At 44.8% G+C, this 22,132-nt stretch overlaps 1 protein-coding gene across 1 annotated transcript in view; it reads left to right on the forward strand.

Annotated features, from left to right (window-relative positions):
* Positions 1–20,524, forward strand: part of pik3r3b (phosphoinositide-3-kinase, regulatory subunit 3b (gamma)) — a 21,444-nt gene extending 920 nt beyond the window's left edge. Inside the window, exons 2-9 of the mRNA XM_061737310.1 lie at positions 5,745–5,871; positions 5,953–6,051; positions 9,234–9,414; positions 13,893–14,018; positions 14,865–15,193; positions 17,489–17,563; positions 18,840–19,010; positions 20,208–20,524. Of these exons, the coding sequence (XP_061593294.1) occupies positions 5,745–5,871; positions 5,953–6,051; positions 9,234–9,414; positions 13,893–14,018; positions 14,865–15,193; positions 17,489–17,563; positions 18,840–19,010; positions 20,208–20,415 (1,316 nt within the window). The 3' untranslated portion in view covers positions 20,416–20,524. The remainder of the gene's footprint in view (positions 1–5,744; positions 5,872–5,952; positions 6,052–9,233; positions 9,415–13,892; positions 14,019–14,864; positions 15,194–17,488; positions 17,564–18,839; positions 19,011–20,207) is intronic.
* Positions 20,525–22,132: the final 1,608 nt, after the last annotated feature.

A 22,132-nucleotide genomic window follows, 5' to 3' on the forward strand; every position in this document is an offset into this window, starting at 1 on the left:
TCCAGTTGTCATGGTTCTGGTCCAGTTGTCATTGTTTTGGTCCAGTTTTAGTTCTGGTCCAGTTGTCATGGTTCTGGTCCAGTTTTAGTTCTGGTCCAGTTGTCATTGTTCTGGTCCAGTTGTCATGGTTCTGGTCCAGTTGTCATTGTTCTGGTCCAGTTTTAGTTCTGGTCCAGTTGTCATTGTTTTGGTCCAGTTTTAGTTCTGGTCCAGTTGTCATTGTTCTGGTCCAGTTTTAGTTCTTGTCCAGTTGTCATGGTTCTGGTCCAGTTGTCATGGTTCTGGTCCAGTTTTAGTTCTGGTCCAGTTGTCATTGTTCTGGTCCAGTTGTCATTGTTCTGGTCCAGTTGTCATTGTTCTGGTCCAGTTGTCATTGTTCTGGTCCAGTTTTAGTTCTGGTCCAGTTGTCATTGTTTTAGTCCAGTTGTCATTGTTTTGGTCCAGTTTTAGTTCTGGTCCAGTTGTCATGGTTCTGGTCCCGATCAGGTTCTGGTCCAGTTGTCATTGTTCTGGTCCAGTTTTAGTTCTGGTCCAGTTGTCATGGTTCTGGTCCAGGTACTGGTTCTGGTCCAGTTGTCATGGTTCTGGTCCAGTTGTCATGGTTCTGGTCCAGTTTTAGTTCTGGTCCAGTTGTCATGGTTCTGGTCCAGTTGTCATGGTTCTGGTCCAGTTGTCATGGTTCTGGTCCAGTTTTAGTTCTGGTCCAGTTTTAGTTCTGGTGCAGTTGTCATGGTTCTGGTCCAGTTGTCATGGTTCTGGTCCAGTTGTCATGGTTCTGGTCCAGTTGTCATGGTTCTGGTCCAGTTGTCATGGTTCTGGTCCAGTTTTAGTTCTGGTCCAGTTTTAGTTCTGGTGCAGTTGTCATCAAATCAAATCAAATCAGATTTATTTATATAGCACATTTCATATGACAAGCATAAACTCAATGTGCTAACACACAGTTCTAGTTAGTTCTGGTCCAGTTGTCATTGTTCTGGTCCAGTTGTCATGGTTCTGGTCCAATTGTCATTGTTCTGGTCCAGTTGTCATGGTTCTGGTCCAGTTGTCATGGTTTTAGTCCAGTTGTCATTGTTTTGGTCCAGTTTTAATTCTGGTCCAGTTGTCATTGTTCTGGTCCAATTGTCATTGTTCTGGTCCAGTTGTCATGGTTCTGGTCCAGTTGTCATGGTTCTGGTCCAGTTTTAGTTCTGGTCCAGTTGTCATGGTTCTGGTCCAGTTTTAGTTCTGGTCCAGTTGTCATTGTTCTGGTCCAGTTGTCATGGTTCTGGTCCAGTTGTCATGGTTCTGGTCCAGTTTTAGTTCTGGTCCAGTTGTCATGGTTCTGGTCCAGTTTTAGTTCTGGTCCAGTTGTCATTGTTCTGGTCCAGTTTTAGTTCTGGTCCAGTTGTCATGGTTCTGGTCCAGTTTTAGTTCTGGTCCAGTTGTCATTGTTCTGGTCCAATTTTAGTTCTGGTCCAGTTGTCATGGTTCTGGTCCAGTTTTAGTTCTGGTCCAGTTTTAGTTCTGGTCCAGTTGTCATTGTTCTGGTCCAGTTGTCATGGTTCTGGTCTAGTTGTCATTGTTCTGGTCCAGTTGTCATTGTTCTGGTCCAGTTGTCATTGTTCTGGTCCAGTTTTAGTTCTGGTCCAGTTGTCATGGTTTTGGTCCAGTTGTCATTGTTCTGGTCCAGTTTTAGTTCTGGTCCAGTTGTCATGGTTCTGGTCCAGTTTTAGTTCTGGTCCAGTTGTCATTGTTCTGGTCCAGTTTTAGTTCTGGTCCAGTTGTCATGGTTCTGGTCCAGTTTTAGTTCTGGTCCAGTTGTCATTGTTCTGGTCCAATTTTAGTTCTGGTCCAGTTGTCATGGTTCTGGTCCAGTTTTAGTTCTGGTCCAGTTTTAGTTCTGGTCCAGTTGTCATTGTTCTGGTCCAGTTGTCATGGTTCTGGTCTAGTTGTCATTGTTCTGGTCCAGTTGTCATTGTTCTGGTCCAGTTGTCATTGTTCTGGTCCAGTTTTAGTTCTGGTCCAGTTGTCATGGTTTTGGTCCAGTTGTCCTGGTTTTGGTCCAGTTGTCATGGTTCTGGTCCAGTTGTCATTGTTTTGGTCCAGTTTTAGTTCTGGTCCAGTTGTCCTGGTTTTGGTCCAGTTGTCATGGTTCTGGTCCAGTTGTCATTGTTTTGGTCCAGTTTTAGTTCTGGTCCAGTTGTCATTGTTCTGGTCCAGTTGTCATTGTTTTGGTCCAGTTTTAGTTCTGGTCCAGTTGTCATGGTTTTGGTCCAGTTGTCCTGGTTTTGGTCCAGTTGTCATTGTTTTGGTCCAGTTTTAGTTCTGATCCAGTTGTCATGGTTCTGGTCCAGTTGTCATTGTTCTGGTCCAGTTTTAGTTCTGGTCCAGTTGTCATGGTTCTGGTCCAGTTTTAGTTCTGGTCCAGTTGTCATGGTTCTGGTCCAGTTTTAGTTCTGGTCCAGTTGTCATGGTTCTGGTCCAGTTGTCATTGTTCTGGTCCAGTTTTAGTTCTGGTCCAGTTGTCATGGTTCTGGTCCAGTTTTAGTTCTGGTCCAGTTGTCATTGTTCTGGTCCAGTTTTAGTTCTGGTCCAGTTGTCATTGTTCTGGTCCAGTTTTAGTTCTGGTCCAGTTGTCATTGTTCTGGTCCAGTTTTAGTTCTGGTCCAGTTGTCATGGTTCTGGTCCAGTTTTAATTCTGGTCCAGTTGTCATGGTTCTGATTCTGGTTCTGGTCCAGGTCCAGGTTCTGGTTCTGGTCCAGGTGTCCCGGGCCGGGTCATTGTTCCGGTGGCTCCTTGTGTGATGACAGAGTTTGTGGATGTTGAGCTGCTCCTTTGTCTGCGGGGGGTGTGTGTGTGTGTGTGTGTGTGTGTGTGTGTATATATAAGTGTGTGTGTGTGTGTGTGTGTGTGTGCAGGGATGCGGGTCCTCTTTGTTCTGGGTTCTTTCCTGCGGCGCTGATGGACGACTGGACAAACCATTAAAGGTTCTGGAGGTCTTGACATCATCCGTTCTCAGAGAGTGAAGACACTGATCACAGCTATCGATCAGGATGATCAGCGGTATTGATCCATGTCACCTGGAACTCCAGGGGAAGTGTGTGTGTGTGTGTGTGTGTGTGTGTGTGTGTGTGTGTGTGTGTGTGTGTGTGTGTGTGTGTGTGTGTGTGTGTGTGTGTGTGTGTGTGTGTGTGTGTGTGAGATGTGAAACTATCAGCATCAGCAGATCCACTGGTCCACCGTTTTTAACGGTTCTTTAGTCTTATTCTAAAATGAAATATGACTTTTAGAGTCGTGGTGAGACGTAAACGTGAATCCATCCCAGAACTTTAGATGGATTTTTTCTACATTTAGTCACTTATCAGACATTTTTATCCAAAGCGACTAACTGTCACTGCTCAAAAGACAGAGAACCCAAAAGTGCAACACCAAACAGAGTATCAGAGTCCAAGAGGCTTTAATCAGGTCGAACGTAGGCAGGAGTCAAAAACCGGGCAGATCAGGCAGACAAATCCAAAGGGAGCAGGCAAAAATCCAAAAACTGGGGATCAGGCAAAGTAGCAGGCAGGCAGAAACAGACAGAATCAGGAACGCTGGAAAGCTCGGCATGAACACTGGACAATCTGGCAGGCGGCATGTGGAAGTGGGCCGGTATATAAAGGGGAACTGATGACCATGGAAACCAGGTGTGGAGATGGAGGGGAAGCACAGGTGAGGGGAATGAGTAGATTGTCTGGCTGATGAGGGTGGCAGGATCTGGAACTACAGGAGAGTGAGTGATCATGGAAAAAACATATCCCCAACTGAGAAACCATGACACTGACAGAGAAATGTAATCAAGCCACAGTAACAGTAGTTCCCAAAGTGGGTCCAGATAAGTCCAGTTAAGACCACGTTCAAGGATCGGGAGTTCTCAAGGATCACAAGACTCCTCCTCTTATGTAGCCTTCTAGACAGGTGACACCTGTGCTTGGAGACTTTAGCTTCCTCTAAACGCACATACATCTGAAGATACACTGCGGTTCACGCAGATATTGTGTGGTCAACTGGTGGGAATGAAGGTAGAGTTGTGTATCATCTGCATAGAGGCGATGTGAGAAACTGTGTGAATGAATAATCTGGTCTAGAGAGGTGGTGTATAAGGAAAAGAGAAGGGGTCCAGGTACTGAGCCCTGGGGAACCCCTGTGGAGATGTGATGTAACAAGGATGTATTCCCCTTCCCTGACACTTTAAAGGAACAAGGTAAGGTAGGAACAGAACCAAGAATCCTTATCCTGAGACGTCCAGGTTTGAGAGACTAGATCGCAGTATGTTGTGGTGAAGTCCAGTTAAGACCACATTCAAGTACCATGGACTCTTCCTCTTATGTATGCCGGGTTAGGGTTCTAGACAAGTGACACCTGTGCTTGGAGACTTTAGCTTCCTCTAAACGCACATACATCTGAAGATACACTGCGGTTCATGCAGACTGTGTTGTCAACTGTTGGGAATGAAGGTAGAGTTGCGTATCATCTGCATAGAGACGATGTGATAAACTGTGTGAATAAATAATCTGGTCTAGAGAGGTGGTGTGTAAGGAAAAGAGAAGGAGTCCAAGTACTGAGCCCTGGGGAACCCCTGTGGAGAGGTGATGTAACGAGGGTGTTTTCCCCTTCCGTGGTACTTTAAAGGAACAAGGTAAGGTAGGAACAGAACCAAGAATCCTGATCCTGAGACGTCCAGGTTTGCGAGACTAGATCGTAGTATGTTGTGATGAAGTCCAGTTAAGACCACATTCAAGTACCATGGACTCTTCCTCTTATGTATGCCGGGTTAGGGTTCTAGACAGGTGACACCTGTGCTTGGAGACTTTAGCTTCCTCTAACTGCACACACATCTGAAGATACACTGCGATTCATGCAGATATTGTGTGGTCAACTGGTGGGAATGAAGGTAGAGTTGCGTATCATCTGCATAGAGACGATGTGAGAAACTGTGTGAATGAATAATCTGGTCTACGAAGGTTGTGTGTAAGAAAAAGAAAAGGGGTCCAGGTACTGAGCCCGGGGGAACCCCTGGGGAGAGGTGATGTAACCAGGGTGTTTTCCCTTCCCTGACACTTTAAAGGAAGAAGGTAGAACCAGAACCAAGAATCCTGATCCTGAGAGTCCAGGTTTGAGAGACTAGATCAAAATATATTGTGGTGAAGTCCAGTTAAAACCACATTCAAGTACCATGGCTCACATGACTCTTCTTCTTCTTATGTAGCCTTCTAGACAGGTGACACCTGTGCTTGGAGACTTTAGCTTCCTCTAAACGCACATACATCTGAAGATACACTTAGATGAACGCAGACTGAGGGGTCAACTGATAGGAAAGAAGGTAGAGTTGCGTATCATCTGCATAGAGGCGTGAGAGAAGCCGTGTGAATGAATTATCTGGTCTAGAGAGGTGGTGTGTACGGAAAATAGAAGGAGTCCAAGTACTGAGCCCTGGGGCACCCCTGTGGAGAGGTGATGTAACCAGGGAGTTTTCCCTTCCATGATAATTTAGAGGAACAAGGTAAGGTAGGAACAGAACCAAGAATCCTGATTTGAGAGACTAGATCGTAGTATGTTGTGGTGAAATCAAGTGTTTCAAAGGTCGGCAGAAGGTCAAGAGGAGCCTTCAATGTTCTGAAGGTCTGAATAAACGCTGATATGATGTACGTTCAGGTGTCTTCGTAACAGACCCTCGTGGGCTCCTCTCCCTCAGGTGATGACACTTCCCGTCTGTGTCTTCCAGCTCTTCCTCCCAAGCCGACGAAGTCCCAGCCGGCGTCCTCGTCCTCGGCCGGGGCCGGCGGATCCCGGGAGGGCGGCGCGGCAGGCTCGCTGCAGGAGGCCGAGTGGTACTGGGGAGACATATCCAGGTAAATACCCTCACCTGCTCACCTGTGCAGGGTCTAGAGGTATCCACGATATAAACCAACGGTTTCCTGTCTGGTCCTCAGGGAGGAGGTGAACGAGAAGCTCAGAGACACGCCGGACGGGACATTCCTGGTCCGGGACGCCTCCACCAAGGTGCAGGGAGAATACACGCTCACGCTGAGGTAAGAACGCTGCGCAGAGGCCACATGGACGGAGGAGTTTAGAACCAGCAGTCCTCTGACGCCTTGAGGCCCCGTTTACACGGAGCAAAAACGGAGGCGTTTTCATGTGTTTTGGCCGTTCGTTTACACGAAAACGGAGCTCAAAGTCACCAAAAAGATCATTTCTGAAAACTCCGGCCAAAGTGGAGATTTTCAAAAACTCAGTTTTCACGTTTGCGTCTAAACAGAGGAAAACGGAGATTTAGGCTTCAGAACGTCACATTATGAGACAGAAACGTCACCAGCATCATTTGTGCGACCTGTGTTTACAATTTGTTTGGCCACCGTCAATATTTTCTTGTATCTTACCTGTTTTATATTCTAAAGTCACACTTAAAAGTAACTCCACTTCTCTGTCACTCCAAACCAAAGACTCTCGTTCCGTCTCGGAAGTAAAGCCTGAATTATGGTCCCGCGTTAAATCGACGCAGATTACGGCGTAGGGTACGCGGCGATGCGCGCCGTACGGTGTGCATCGCCGCGTACGCTACGCCGTAGGCTCTGCGTTGGTGTAACGCGGAACCATAAATCAGCCTTAACTGGAAGTTACACGTGTCATTTGTTGATGTTTTTCCAGGATTCTGATTGGCTGGCATGACGTCAACAGCGTTTTTATGCGGATTCGTGTAAACGAAGAGATTTTGAAAACAATCTCGTGTAAACGATGTAATTTTTCAAAACGTAGAGGAGGAAATATCCGTTTTTGTAAATACCCGGCTATGTGTAAACGGGGCCTCAATCTCAACCGGGGGTCCGGTGTAATTGCAAGGGATCCGTGATAATAATAATATAAATTAGTGCTGTCAGGCGATTAAAAAAATGTATCTAATTAATTACAGGATTTATAATTAATTAATCTAATTAATCGCGTTTTAATCTCATATCTGCTAAAGGGCCCCAAATAAAGAATTCGAATTCTAGGAGATTGCAAAATTGCAGTGCATGACTAATCAATTGAATAAACTAAGAAGAGAAGATTTGAAATCCACATTTTTATTTGTGAATTTTGTTTCATAAATTGAATTCAAAAGAAAAATCTCAAGCACATCAGCAAACCAATTAGGCCAGGTGCATTATTCAAAAATGCAATACAAATACAGTTAAATAAATAAAATTCAGAAATAAGATAAGGCTGAGTCTCAAATAGGCACTTAAGCAGACTAAATGAAAACTAAAGCTGACTCAAGACAGCAATTCCAGTACTAGTAGCTGTAACGTTTACAGTGGAACTTGTCCGGACATGTTTAGTGTTTAAATGATAATTCAGGCTGGAGCAGCTCCGCTGAGAGGAACATTCTTTTTTACAAAATGTACAGATCACTGAGTTCTTGTTGATAGTCCCGTCTTCTTTCTTTTAATACAGAAACTTGCCGTTCAAAGACCCAGCAAAGATTTTCAGGAAACTGTTGGGGGGATGCTCATTAACTTGCAACGTTCAAGTCAGCTCTCAAATTGCAATAATGTTAAAAATACAAAGAACACGATAAGCACAGTAACACAAAGAAGAAGAATGAGAAAAAAAGAGGATGATGGCTCGTATTAAAAAAGACCGCTTGTTTCAAACGTAGCAGACAGAAAAGAAAAAGAAAACGACGGCAAAAAGAGACAGAGTTGACCAAACCTTTTCAGGGTGTCCAGGACCCCAAAAGGTAGAGAACCGCTGCTCTGACGGACCTTTTATGGAGCCTTGCTTCCTCTTCTTGCACTAATTTCAACCGTCTTTGTTTGCACATCATTTTCATGCAAATGAAGGACTGTTTTTATAAGCAGGTTTGTTCAGCGGTCCTGATGGCCCTTTGTTTACATCATTACTGACTTGTGACTGCCCTCTGGTGGTCGTGGCTGAGCAGCCGCTCCAATGATGCACTCAGGGTCTGTACATTAATGATGAAGAGTAAAGAGGCACCCATCAGGATTTTGAGGACCGATCACTGATCACCAAAATCAGTATCTGCCGATCCTGATATTGCCGATCACAGCGTAAAATCCATAAATTCGTCAATATTATTGGCTCATGCACAACACTGACATCATATTATTAGGTATAAAAATTAGGAGATGAGAAAGTATCATGAATTGTCTGTTTTATTGCAGGCTGAGGCAATATGCAATATTTCACCTTCTAGAGATTCTTAGAGACGATTTAGACTCAGTTACAAAGAGTAAGTTTAGTTTACCAGTTTAAGCTTTCCTTTGGTAATAATGATGTACAACATGTCACCAACACAGACAACAGCAGACATGTCACTCTCTTAGAGTTGATACAAGTTGTAAAATATAAACCTTAGTTTTCCTGTGGAAAAAGGAATGAAATCTTAAAATAAAAAAAGAATTATGAAGCTTTGCTAAAGCTTTAGCGATAGCCTCCGCCGCGTGTGAGGAAACTCTTCACACTAGAACTCCACATGTCGACTGACACGACTGTCGTCCTGCGTGAGGCTTTGGACGTGACTGTATATAGTTGGTAAAACTCCGGCTGGATTTCATCAGTAAGATAATTGCGATGCGGCAGCGCGCACCGTGGATCCAAGCTGTTAGTTTAAACCCGGCATCGTCTACAACGAAAAACGGCTGATGATCAAATCATATGAATCCATTACCTTACGATGTAGTTCTTTATTTTTCCTGCTGTCGTTTATACATCTCTGTTACAGCTGAGTTAGCGGTGAGTTAGCGGCGTTGCTGCACACTCTTTTTCTTTCTCCGCCTTAGCGGCAGCCAACTTTGGCAACTCAATTTTCTCCTTGATGTGAGAAACTTTCAAATATCAGCTTCGTTGTGTTGACATTCTTTTGTAAAATTGCTCCTCTGGGTATCTCCTTTGAACCTTGCAAACTGCAAATTTGTTGTCCTTTTCGGACAGCCACGCCCCCTTCTAGAGACCGCTTTGAACTATTATTTTAAGAACTCCAATCAGAAAGGATAGGGGCACTATCGGCCGATACCGATCGGTTGCTGATCGATCGGTGAATCTCTAATGAAGACGAGGTTTGGAGCGTAAGCCGGGCTTGAAACGGCCGTCCTTCCAGTTGAGCCGGTTTCATAAAGCCCACTAGTGCCACAAAATCTTTAAAAGAAGAAAATGTGTTGAGAATCTCATGGTTCCACCGTTTTAAAAACCCTCTTCTTCTTCTTCTTCTCAGGAAAGGAGGCAACAACAAGCTGATCAAGATCTACCACCGAGACGGGCAGTTCGGCTTCTCGGAGCCGCTGGCGTTCGGCTCGGTGCTGGAGCTCATCGGCCACTACCGCCACGAGTCCCTGGCCCAGTACAACACCAAGCTGGACGTCAGGCTTACGTTCCCCGTGTCCCGCCTCCAGCAGGTCTGACTCCGCCCCCTCCGCCTGCAGACACTCACCTGTCCATCACACACTCACCTGTCCATCACACACTCACCTGTCCATCACACACTCACCTGTCCATCATCCGCCCCCTCGCACCTGCACACACTCACCTGTCCATCATCCGCCCCCTCGCACCTGCACACACTCACCTGTCCATCAGTCTCTTAAAGGGCCGGTACAGACACACACTCACCTGTCCATCAGTCTCTTAAAGGGCCGGTACAGACACACACTCACCTGTCCATCACACACTCACCTGTGCATCACACACTCACCTGTCCATCAGTCTCTTAAAGGGCCGGTACAGACACACACTCACCTGTCCATCAGTCTCTTAAAGGGCCGGTACAGAGACACACTCACCTGTCCATCACACACTCACCTGTCCATCACACACTCACCTGTCCATCAGTCTCTTAAAGGGCCGGTACAGAGACACTCACCTGTCCATCAGTCTCTTAAAGGGCCGGTACAGACACCGCGGGGGCCCAGGGGTCACCGGTTACACACTCGTTCGTGAGTTAGGGGAGAAACGGGACAGTTCCCGGTTCTCTAGGGATTCTGGGAACTGGACTATTCTGAAGTGTCCCTGAAATTCAAAATTCACACCCTTCATACCTGAGACATCTGGAGACGTTCGTTCAGGAGTGTCCAAGAACACCTGAGGACCAACCTGCACCAAAGTGATCCACTCTAAAGGTTCTGACACTAAACATGAAGATAGGGATCCATCATTAAAGTGTTTTTAATGATTCTATCAAACCAGAATCTAATGTCTGTCTGATGTAGGTTACATGCAGATTCAAAGCATGTTATTGGTCGGTTAGAAACCTACATTATCTGGACATGTTTCCACTTATGAGTGGTGTCAAATGCTGTTTATGCTTTGAGCTGCACACTGACCTCACCGTACTATGATATCCCAGCATGCTTCATGGTACGTCATCAAAACCTACCCATTACTTATTAGATGTACGACTTAGTTTCAATTCTGAGGACAAACTCTGAGTTCAGCCTCGATTTCTCAACGTTGACCGCTTGGTTTGAAACAAAGGAACCTCCATAACGACTCAAAGCCCCAGCAGGCTTTGCATTAACGGCCCCTGGTGATAAGGAATAGCCTCCTCGTTGGGCATGAAGGGGGAGGAGCGGTCGCTGATGATTTATGGCAGCCCAGGCCCGGCTATAAAAGCAGGCTCTCCCCCTTTCTCGCTCTCTCTTCCACGCTCTGTTCTCCCTCAGCCCTGTCCAATGTCCCGTGGAGTTCTCTGTGAGCTATGAAGGCCACAACTCCTATTTTAGCATGAAGAGCTACTAGTTACGGGCCAAACTTCTCAATGATCATGCCTGAACCGTCTGGTTGCCTTGAAATGGCAACCACAGTCTGCAGCTGCAACGAGGGACCCTGCAGGCCTCGACGTGAACACCTATGGACCGACCTGGAGCTGAAGGAGGCCCAGCTCCAGTACCCATAATGCACCACTCATCCACACTGAGAAGAGGAGAGCAGGAGAGAGAGAGCCGCTCTTTACCAGGATCACATGCGGAGCGTAAATATCCAGCTGTTCACCAAGGAACGCTGACCGGCCAGACCAAACAACCTTTTTCTTCAACTACAAAGATCCACGTATGTAAGAGGCTGTTTAGTGTCTGGGCAGAGAAACTTGTTTCTACTGTGTCGAGGTTCTAAGTGGCTGAGTCGGGCTGTGATGTCATCACACTACAGGCCACCGATTGGTCGGGGGGTTGGAGTCAGACGTCTGAGTCAGGATGTGACATCAGAGAAAGAAACTCTGACGGAGATTCTTGTTCATTTGATTCCAGCAGCAACGGCAGCAGAAGTTGGTGATCCAACTCTGAGGTGCTGGGTCTGATCTTGGCTGGGTGTCGTTGTGTGTTTTGGGTCGTCATCCTCTTGGACGACCCGTGACCTGCGACTGACACCAAACTGTCTGACACTGGACAGAACATTTGTCTCCAGAACGTCTTGATGGTCTTGAGATTTCATTGTAGCTGAACGGATTCAGGACCCCTGGTACCAGACTCAGCAGAGCAGAAACCGAGCCTCCTCCATGTTTCCCAGCAGATACTTTTGCTTTTGTGTCTGTGGACGTAGAGATGATGTGACGTGTCAAAGCTCCAGTTTTGCCTCATCTGTCCTCATCAGTAGGGTCCAGGTCCGGGTCCGGTTCGGCCCACGTTGGGTGTAAAGTGATTTCAGGGGCCGTTGTTTCTAGGGGTGTGCAAACAAGGGAACCTCACGATTCGATTTCGATTATTGGAGCTTCGATTCTTCGATTCTTCGATTCTAACGATTGTCGATTCGATTCGATTATTGGTGCCACGATTCTTGGATTATTGTGATTTTTAATGCTTTTTTCCATACAAGATTGATTTTGTCTTCATCTGTGGCTACATTTGTAAATAAATAGCTAATCAATTAACTCAGTTCCTCTAACAACACTCATTAAGTTTAGGTTTTTTGAACATTTGTATTTTTCAAAGAAACAAAATAATGTATTGTATGACTATGTAAACATTTGCTCTTTGACTTACTTAACTTTGACCAGGGAAAGCTGCACTTGCATGAGAGCGCCCTCTATTGGTGAAAACACTGAAAACGGTCAAGCCCTGGATTTAATGAGTTCATTAATTCAAGTAAACTAGATATGAACTTAGTGTAAACATATCTGCCATATTTCAAGTGAACAATAAGAAATGTGCATTCTTGAAAATGAAATGATTCAACAGCTTATTCAGTCTGGAATCTGGATAGGATAACTTAAAAAAAATAAATAAATAATTAATCGATTCCAAATCGTCACGTGACGCATCGCAATGCATCGACACATCGATGAATTGCACCCACCTCTAGTTGTTGCTTTTTCATTCTTTAATGTATAGACTTGTCCGGGTCGGTGTCTCTGGTCCGTCAACAGTCCCGTGTCTCTGTGAATGTTTGACGTTGTTCCGTCCTCCGTGTCTCTGTGATTGTCTGACGTTGTTCCGTCCTCCGTGTCTCTGTGAATGTCTGACGTTGTTCCGTCCTCCGTGTCTCTGTGAATGTCTGACGTTGTTCCGTCCTCCGTGTCTCTGTGAATGTCTGACGTTGTTCCGTCCTCCGTGTCTCTGTGAATGTCTGACGTTGTTCCGTCCTCCGTGTCTGTCTGAATGTCTGACGTTGTTCCGTCCTCCGTGTCTCTGTGATTGTCTGACGTTGTTCCGTCCTCCGTGTCTCTGTGAATGTCTGACGTTGTTCCGTCCTCCATGTCTCTGTGAATGTTTGACGTTGTTCCGTCCTCCGTGTCTCTGTGAATGTCTGACGTTGTTCCGTCCTCCGTGTCTCTGTGAATGTCTGACGTTGTTCCGTCCTCCGTGTCTCTGTGATTGTCTGACGTTGTTCCGTCCTCCGTGTCTCTGTGAATGTCTGACGTTGTTCCGTCTGGTGTCTCTGTGAATGTCTGACGTTGTTCCGTCCTCCGTGTCTCTGTGAATGTCTGACGTTGTTCCGTCCTCCGTGTCTCTGTGAATGTTTGACGTTGTTCCGTCCTCCGTGTCTCTGTGAATGTCTGACGTTGTTCCGTCCTCCGTGTCTCTGTGTATGTCTGACGTTGTTCCGTCCTCCGTGTCTCTGTGAATGTTTGACGTTGTTCCGTCCTCCGTGTCTCTGTGATTGTCTGACGTTGTTCCGTCCTCCGTGTCTCTGTGAATGTCTGACGTTGTTCCGTCCTCCGTGTCTCTGTGTATGTCTGACGTTGTTCCGTCCTCCGTGTCTCTGTGAATGTTTGACGTTGTTCCGTCCTCCGTGTCTCTGTGATTGTCTGACGTTGTTCCGTCCTCCGTGTCTCTGTGAATGTCTGACGTTCCGTCTGGTGTCTCTGTGAATGTCTGACGTTGTTCCGTCCTCCGTGTCTCTGTGAATGTCTGACGTTGTTCCGTCCTCCGTGTCTCTGTGAATGTTTGACGTTGTTCCGTCCTCCGTGTCTCTGTGAATGTCTGACGTTGTTCCGTCCTCCGTGTCTCTGTGATTGTCTGACGTTGTTCCGTCCTCCGTGTCTCTGTGAATGTCTGACGTTGTTCCGTCCTCCGTGTCTCTGTGAATGTCTGACGTTGTTCCGTCCTCCATGTCTCTGTGAATGTCTGACGTTGTTCCGTCCTCCATGTCTCTGTGAATGTTTTGACGTTGTTCCGTCCTCCGTGTCTCTGTGAATGTTTGACGTTGTTCCGTCCTCCGTGTCTCTGTGAATGTCTGACCCTGTCCCGTCCTCCGTGTCTCTGTGAATGTTTGACGTTGTTCCGTCCTCCGTGTCTCTGTGAATGTCTGACGTTGTTCCGTCCTCCGTGTCTCTGTGAATGTCTGACGTTGTTCCGTCCTCCGTGTCTCTGTGAATGTCTGACCCTGTTCCGTCCTCCGTGTCTCTGTGAATGTCTGACGTTGTCCCGTCCTCCGTGTCCAGGACCAGCTGGTGAAGGAGGACAACATCGACGCTGTGGGGAAGAAGCTGCAGGAATATCACGGCCAGTACCAGGAGAAGAGCCGGGAGTACGACGGGCTCTACGAGGAATACACCAAGACGTCCCAGGTGAGACTGGAGGGCTAGAGATTAACATTCAGGTGCATCTTAGGAGGAATGTTCTGGGAGGTTTTCATCACGGCTGGGGATCCATTCAAATGTCAAGAATGGTTTCGATTCCGAATCTTAAGATTCAGAATCGATTATCACGATTTGATTTGATTCGATATTGATTTGTGTTAGTGTTATTAACAGTTTTTTGACCTGTTGCATGAATTATATTACTGTAGTTCTGCAACATATTAATACTAGTATTATCTCGAGATTCACCAGCAAACAGAGATAGTATGAAATCATTTTTATTTTTCCCAGATTCCAGTTTTAATTTTTTTCTGTTTCTGTTTTAAATTTTTGAGAATTTGGTTTTTAGCATTTTATGTGAATGTAACCCCAAGACAGTATATAAAGTAATGACATATAGACAATTCATGCAATTATAACTGAAAACTTTAATTTTTTTCATACCTTTTTTTGGGCATAAACAAAAAAATACCAAAAGTTGTAATGATGAAAAAAAATCGATCTTTAGACATACAAATCGATTTTTAGGAATTAATATGAGAATCAATTTAGAATTGGAAAATCGATTGTTTGAAATCTGCTTCTACCTACTTCTATCTATTGAAGAAGAAGTAGCGTATTCTTCTTTGCATTTATTTTGTCTTAGTTTTGATTCTAATTCCAGTTAGAGCGCCCCGAGTGGTGGAAGAAAAATCCACAGAATAGCTGCACCTTTGTATAAGCTGCACAGTTCAAAACCTATGAAAAAAGTAGTGGCTTATAGTCCAGAAAATACGGTAGTCTGGTGTCTTGTTTATCTCTAAACCCTCTCCCCCTCCCGTTGTCCTCCCTCAGGAGATCCAGATGAAGCGGACGGCCATCGAGGCGTTCAACGAGACCATCAAGATCTTCGAGGAGCAGTGCCACACGCAGGAGTGCTACGACTCGGCCCGCGGCGACCGCGTCCACCACGACGGCGTTGCCGGGGGCGACAGGGAGGTGGAGAGGATCTCCATCAACTACGACAAGCTCAAGTCCCGGCTCGGAGAGATCCACGACAGCAAGCAGCGTCTGGAGGACGACCTGAAGGCCCAGGCCGCGCAGAACCGGGACACGGACCGGAGGATGAACAGCCTGAAGCCCGACCTCATCCAGCTCCGCAAGGTCCGGGACCAGTACCTGCTGTAAGTCTGGACAAAGACCGCCGCCAGCCTGCGATTCTGTTCAAGAATTGCATCCAGCTTGCGATTTAGCTCTCCCAGCCTTAGAGTCTGAGTGTTGGTCGCAGAGCTTATCCCCTCAGCTACGACGGGCAGCTCTGAAAAGGCCAAAGCAGCTGTCGACGACTTACGCGTTTGTCGGTAGACTAGGAATCCCCCCACTCCAATTAGCTATCATAAATCCAATTATGAAGCATCTTCAACGTCCTCGACAGACAGAATCACCAAACACAACGGTTTCCAATGTTTCCAGGAATCCATTGTGTATCCCGCAAAAAATGTCCCATCGGGGCAGGAGGGCTCCCTTACCCCCTGACTTCTCGTCGCAAAAATTTGGTAAATTGTGCTGAGAGACCAGTTAATCAATTCCATGATTGTAGAGTTTCGGAGGAGTGAAAATGAGAGGCTCTGAAGACGAGACAGGACAAAAGCAGTAGCAGGGCAGATAAGAAGGGAGAGGAGCAGAAAAGCGTCCGCTAGGGCTGGGCGATATGGACCAAAAGTCATATCTCGATATTTTCTAGCTGAATGTTGATACTCGATATATATCTCGATATTTTTTCTGTGCCTTAATTGGGGTTTCCCCCAAAGCATTATAGCATAGCATCTCTGTTAGCATCTCTGTTAGCATTTCTGTTAGCATCTCTGTTAGCATCTCTGTTAGCCTCATTTTTTTCTGAGGCAAACCCTTAAAAAAACAGTCAGTTTTAATACAAAACCTCGTGCCAAATGTCACACAGGTTCCTTTATTAACAGAGGTCTGCACAATATCAACATGTATAAAACAAATTAAATAAAAATAAACTGCCTGCATATATAGAATAAAAATGCTTCTTGAATAAAATAAAACAAATATCCCTTTCCTGCATAACAATTAAATTAAAATACACTGTACAATTAATACAATGTAGACAGTAACAGGCAGACTTTTCCACTGAGGTTGACAGTTGTGCAAATAACAAAACATTTGTGCAAATCTCAAATAAAACATTCAAGTCAATTTGTCACAAAATAAGCTATATCAAAATCATTAAAAAAAAAATATATATATATATTTTTTTTTTAAATCGATATAAACGATATTGTCTCGTACCATATCATGTTTGAAAATATATCGATATATATTAAAATCTCGATATATCGCCCAGCCCTAGCGTCCGCCTTCACAGAGAGCCGGAAGAGAAGTTGGACGTGGGCTTGTAAAAAGAAAAGATTGCACATAGTTATATATGATTATTATGATTCTTATAAACAGTGGATATTGCACATTAATGACTGCACATTATTTTGAGTACTGTTCCACAGTTCTCAGTCCTTAAATACGTGTTAGGACCAAAGGCTTGGCTTATGTCGGGCCACAGTCCAAATGGAGTGTGATGTAAGTTTATTAATATATGGTTTATTCTGATTTTAAATCCGAATAGAATAATTCCCTGATCATGTAATCACTCAGCTTTAAATTTTCCTCTTTAAATTAATCCCGGTCTTTCTTTCTGCTCGTTCCCTCCCCGTCTGTCTCCATGATCTTATATTCCGCTGGGCTGGTTTTCCAAACAAAGTTTCAAGATGCAGCAGCAGTAAACGCTGGTCAAGAGCAGAGACATTTATTTAATAAATAGCTTGGAGGACCTGGAAATTATTAAAAGAACACATGGCAGGAAATGTAAAAATTGTGAGCTTTTCGGAGTTCGTTTTTCTTCCGGTAGTTTAACTTCCGGTCCCCCCCCTATCCAATCAGAACCTTCCCAACCCCCAGACCTGGAGAGGAATTGGAGAAAGACCATCAAACGTGTTTTCCATGTAAACCTCAATTCAGAATTACTATTTCCATGTAAGTGGAAGGAAAATAGTTTAATTCTGAATTATTTAATTCAGAATAATTAATTCCAAATTAAAAATCATCATGTAACCGTGGCCAACATGGTTGAATAAGGGGCAGGTCCAGAATATAGGAAGTGGTCTGCCGTTGCCTGTCCACACTTCCTCCAGCACATGTCCTGACCCTGGAGACCCTGCCGTTTAAATTTCAGTTTTGGAGTAATAAAGAATATTTTTATTTTCCCGCCAGGCCCTGGAATTGCTGGTCCTATCCTGACTTTCCCAGATATCTCCCCAGTCATCCTCAGATATCTCCAGATTCCCCCTCCCTCCCATTCCTGATCTGATCCTTGTTCACGACGTCTGTGACGACGTCTGTGACTGCATTGATGACGGTTTCTTCTTCTTCTTCTTCTTCTTCTTCTCCTCCTCCTCCTCCAGGTGGCTGACCCACAAAGGAGTCCGGCAGAGACGGATCAACGAGTGGCTGGGAATAAAACCGGAGAATCCCGACGAGTGAGTCCACCGTCTCGTCATCCGACCAACGGTCCCCGTCCAGGGACGACATTAAACCCTCTGATAAACAACACGGTCAAAAGCAGAGCTGCATAAAGTAGTTGAAAAAAGTAACCAAGTAAAAGTAGAAATACCATAACTGAAAAAGACTTTGGTAAAAGTTAAAGTCACTCATAAGAAAATTACGTGATGAAAAGTCTTAAAGTAGCTCACATTAAATGTACTTGAGTATCAAAAGTATCCTGTGAAAAAATATACTCAAGTATCAAAAGTAAAAGTACAAGTTATTTTATAGTACACATGAAAAGAAGCAACACAACCAAAAATTATCCTTCCCTTGTTTTTTTTATTTTACTTTCAGGTGAATGAAGTGTGGTTTAGAATACAACTCCAAAAATAAACAGTCTTTCTTGCAAAATATAATTTTTTGATTATTTTAATTTGTAATGAGTAACAAGGTGGCAAATGTCAAAGTAATGAAGTAAAAGTATATTTTTTAACTTTTAAATGTAGTAAAAGTAAAAGTCCGTAAGTAGGGTAAAGTACAAATCCTCAAAAAAACCACTTTAGTGTAACGAAGTACATCTACTTTGTTACTACACAGGTTCTGGTCAAAAGTGACCCGACTGAGATTTTAGGTTCTTTATATTTGTAATAGATTAGTTTTATCTTTTGGTTTTCCAGGTATTCCTCAATTAACTTGTTTTTGATCAGTTAACATCCTTATTGTATTATTTTTTGTCTTACTTTTGGACTAAAAACGTTTTTCCAGGGTTCCTACGGGGGCTTGAAATCCTTGAAACTGCTTGAATTTCAATGTTGTGTTTTCAAGGCCTGAAAAGTGCTTGAATTTAAGTTTAAGTGCTTGAAATTATAAATCTGTGTCTTTCACCAAATTGTGACCAGACTGTATAGTTTAGTTTTTACAAGGAGAAATAAAATCAGTAAGATGAAACATGACTAGACGTTTACAGCACGATACAATGGACATAATTGTGATAAAAAGTGGAACAAATAATTATGAGTATAAATATTCCTGTAGATATTTTATCCCAGCGATAAGTTGCTTGAAGATTTTGAAAATGACCCTTGAAAGTGCTTGAATTTGACCTTGAAAAATGTGTAGGAACCCTGTTTTTTTTGTATCACTAAACTTCTAATGCACAACATGGGTCAAAAACGACCCACATCCACTATCCCAGGTCTACAGTAAATAACTGGCTTGTTTTCAGCACTAATCATTTCTATGTTTCCGTCCCCGTGTCTCCGTGTGCAGGATCTGTCCGGCCAGCGAGGAAGACGAGAACCTTCCTCACCACGACGAGAAGAGCTGGTTTGTGGGGGATCTGAACCGGGTCCAGGCGGAGGAGCTGCTGGTGGGGAAGCCGGACGGAGCGTTCCTGATCCGGGAGAGCAGCAAGAAGGGCTGCTACGCCTGCTCCGTCGTGTGAGTGCAATCTTCCTTCTCAGGGGTTCCTGGCAGAGGATTGGGATCGGGTCCCACCGGGTCCCACCGGGTCCCACCGGGTCCCACCGGGTCCTACCGGCACCCGACGCAAATCTGGCGGGAGCAGTGGTTTAAACGCTCCTGCGGGCGGCCAAAAAAAAACAATGCGGGATCGGGATGTAGTCTAGCGACAAGGCTGATACAAGACTTTTCATTTTCTGCGGCTCCAGACATATTTGTTTTTTGTGTTTTTGGTCCAATACCGCCCAACTCTTTCAACATTTTTTCTTTTTTTCTCTTTTTTTCTCTTCTTTTTCCCTTTTTTCTTTTTTTTTCTTATTTTTTTCTTCCTTTTTCCTTTCCTTTTTAATCTCGACATTTCGACTTTTTCCTCGACATTTCGACTTTTTCACGACATTTTGACTTTTTTTCTCGACATTTCGACTTTTTTTTCTCGACATTTCGACTTTTTTTCCTCGACATTTCGACTTTTTTCTCGAAATTATGACTTTTCTCGACATTCCGACTTTTTTCTCGAAATTATGACTTTTTTCTCAAAATTATGACATTTTTCTCAACATTTCGACTTTTTTCTCGAAATTATGACTTTTCTCTCGACATTCCGACTTTTTTCACGAAATTCCGACTTTTTTCTCGACATTCCGACTTTTTTCACGAAATTTTGACTTTTTTCTCAACATTCCGACTTTTTTCTCGAAATTATGACTTTTCGACATTCCGACTTTTGTCTCGACATTCCGACTTTTCTCTCGACATTCCGACTTTTTTCTCGACATTCCGACTTTTTTCTCGACATTCCGACTTTTTTCACGAAATTTTGACTTTTTTCTCAACATTTTGACTTTTCCCTCGACATTCCGACTTTTCTCTCGACATTCCGACTTTTTTCTCAACATTTCGACTTTTTTCTCGAAGTGCATAATTAAAAAAAAATCTTCCCCCACTAATATAGAAACATGCAGCATGTGTTGTCTTCATTCTAAGGCTGATACAAGACTTTTCATGTTTTGTGGCTCCAGACATATTTGTTTTTTGTGTTTTTGGTCCAATTTGGCTCTAAAACATTTTGGGTTGCCGACCCCTGGTCTATACGGTATTCTTATATCCGGTCATGTGACCTGTTGAGACTCCAGTTGCTTCCGTCGATGTTAACAGATTTGTTTCTTGTCTCCTCAGGGTGGAGGGCGAGGTGAAACACTGCGTCATCTTCAGCTCTCCGCGCGGCTACGGCTTTGCCGAGCCGTTCAACCTGTACGGCAGCCTGCGGGAGCTGGTGCTGCACTACCGGCAGACGTCGCTGCTGCAGCACAACGACGCCCTGAACGTCCGGCTGGCCCACCCGGTGCACGCCCCGGTCCACGCCCCGGCGCCCCCCCGCAGATAAGCCCCGCCCCCGCGCAGATAAGCCCCGCCCCCCTCAGGTGGACGCAAAGGGGGCGGGGCCGAGTTTACAACCCCGTCCTGGGACGGAGAGAGCCGGCCTGGCAGCCGTCGGCGGCTCGGAGGATTCTATTTTTACAGGAACTCGTGAGAGGGCATTCTTTCTAAAGACCGCTTGATTTGCACAAGGAGTTTCAGATGTTTGTGAATGTGAAGGAGGAGGAGAGGATCCCGCTGCTAGGCAACAGAAGCCACAGACGTCCCCCGGCTCCCGGAACGAGGAAACCTGGAGTAATGTAGCAGGACGACGGGCCCTGAAGGATTCTGGGTAAGGGGGGCGCCAGCACAGCGCCAGTTTCAGGAAGACGCAGGTTTGTTTTTCACGCGAACTGAAGTCGACGGGTTTTGGTTTTTCCGTGTGAGCGGAGACGTCAACGATCAGAACCAAAGTTTCTGTTTTTTCGTGGTTTTTTAGTCTGTTAGTGATGTCAGCACTCAGGAGGCGGAGCCGGGACGCCACCTGCCGAGGTCGGCTAAAATATAACGAGGAAGTAGCTGAGAGACCTGAACACACCTGTCCCTAAAACACACCTGTCCCTAAACGCACCTGTCCCTAAACGCACCTGTCCCTAAACACACCTGTCCCTAAACCCACCTGTCCCTAAACACACCTGTCCCTAAACACACCTGTCCCTAAACACACCTGTACGGTGGCCGAGACCCGCCATTGCTGAAAATAAAAGTAACGCTGCAAACAGAAACAAACGCCGCTGCAAATAAAATAAACGCTTTGCAAATAAAATAAACGCTTTGCAAATAAAATAAACGCTTTGCAAATAAAATAAACGCTTTGCTAATTAAAGAAACGCTGCAAATAAAAACAAACGCCGCTGCAAATAAAAGAAACACTGAAAATATAAAGAAACCCCGCGTTAGCGACGTTGAACACAAATCTTTTCACTTATTTTCTCGTTCGTTGTTCGTCTTATTCCTCGCTCTTCTTATTTCTTCCTTTTCACTCACGTCCTCTTCGTCTTCTTCTTCTCCTCTCACGTAAAAAAACACCGGTGCATCAGCAAAAATAGTCCCTGGTAATTCACTTCTGTTGGGGCTTTTTTATTTGCGTCGGTTTTTTTTATTTGCAGCGGCGTTTCTTTATATTTGCGTTTATTTTATTTGCAGCTGCGTTTTTTTTTATTTGCAGCGGCGTTTATTTATATTTGCGTTTATTTTATTTGCAAAGCATTTATTTTATTTGCAGCGGCGTTTCTTTATATTTGCAGCGGCGTTTATTTTATTTGCAGCGGAGTTTGTTTTTATTTGCAGCGTTTATTTTATTTGCAGCAGTCTTTCAGCAGGTCTCGGCCACCGTACACCTGTCCCTAAACACACCTGTCCTCAGGAAAGTCTTCAGTTGATCCGAACATCCTGAATCCTGGATCGTTGAAACTCGCTGTGATGAGTTTCATCACCAGAACGATCAGAAACACGATCAGAAACTCGGATCCAGGTACTATTTTCAGCCGAGTGTCTCCAGAACCTCGGTGACGGTTGGTGCAGAAGCTCCGCCTCCATCTCTTCAGGTTTTACCGTACACACGACCGCGCTACAAACCAGCCGTTTAAACTGCAGATCAGGGTCTTTCCACTTTGATACGTCCCTTTATGGTCTTTAACCAGAACAAGAACTGTTGTAATCAGGGTTTTTCTGCTTCAGACGTC

This window comes from Cololabis saira, chromosome 13 (genome assembly GCF_033807715.1).
Source record: "Cololabis saira isolate AMF1-May2022 chromosome 13, fColSai1.1, whole genome shotgun sequence".
In the NCBI taxonomy this organism is placed as follows: domain Eukaryota; kingdom Metazoa; phylum Chordata; class Actinopteri; order Beloniformes; family Belonidae; genus Cololabis; species Cololabis saira.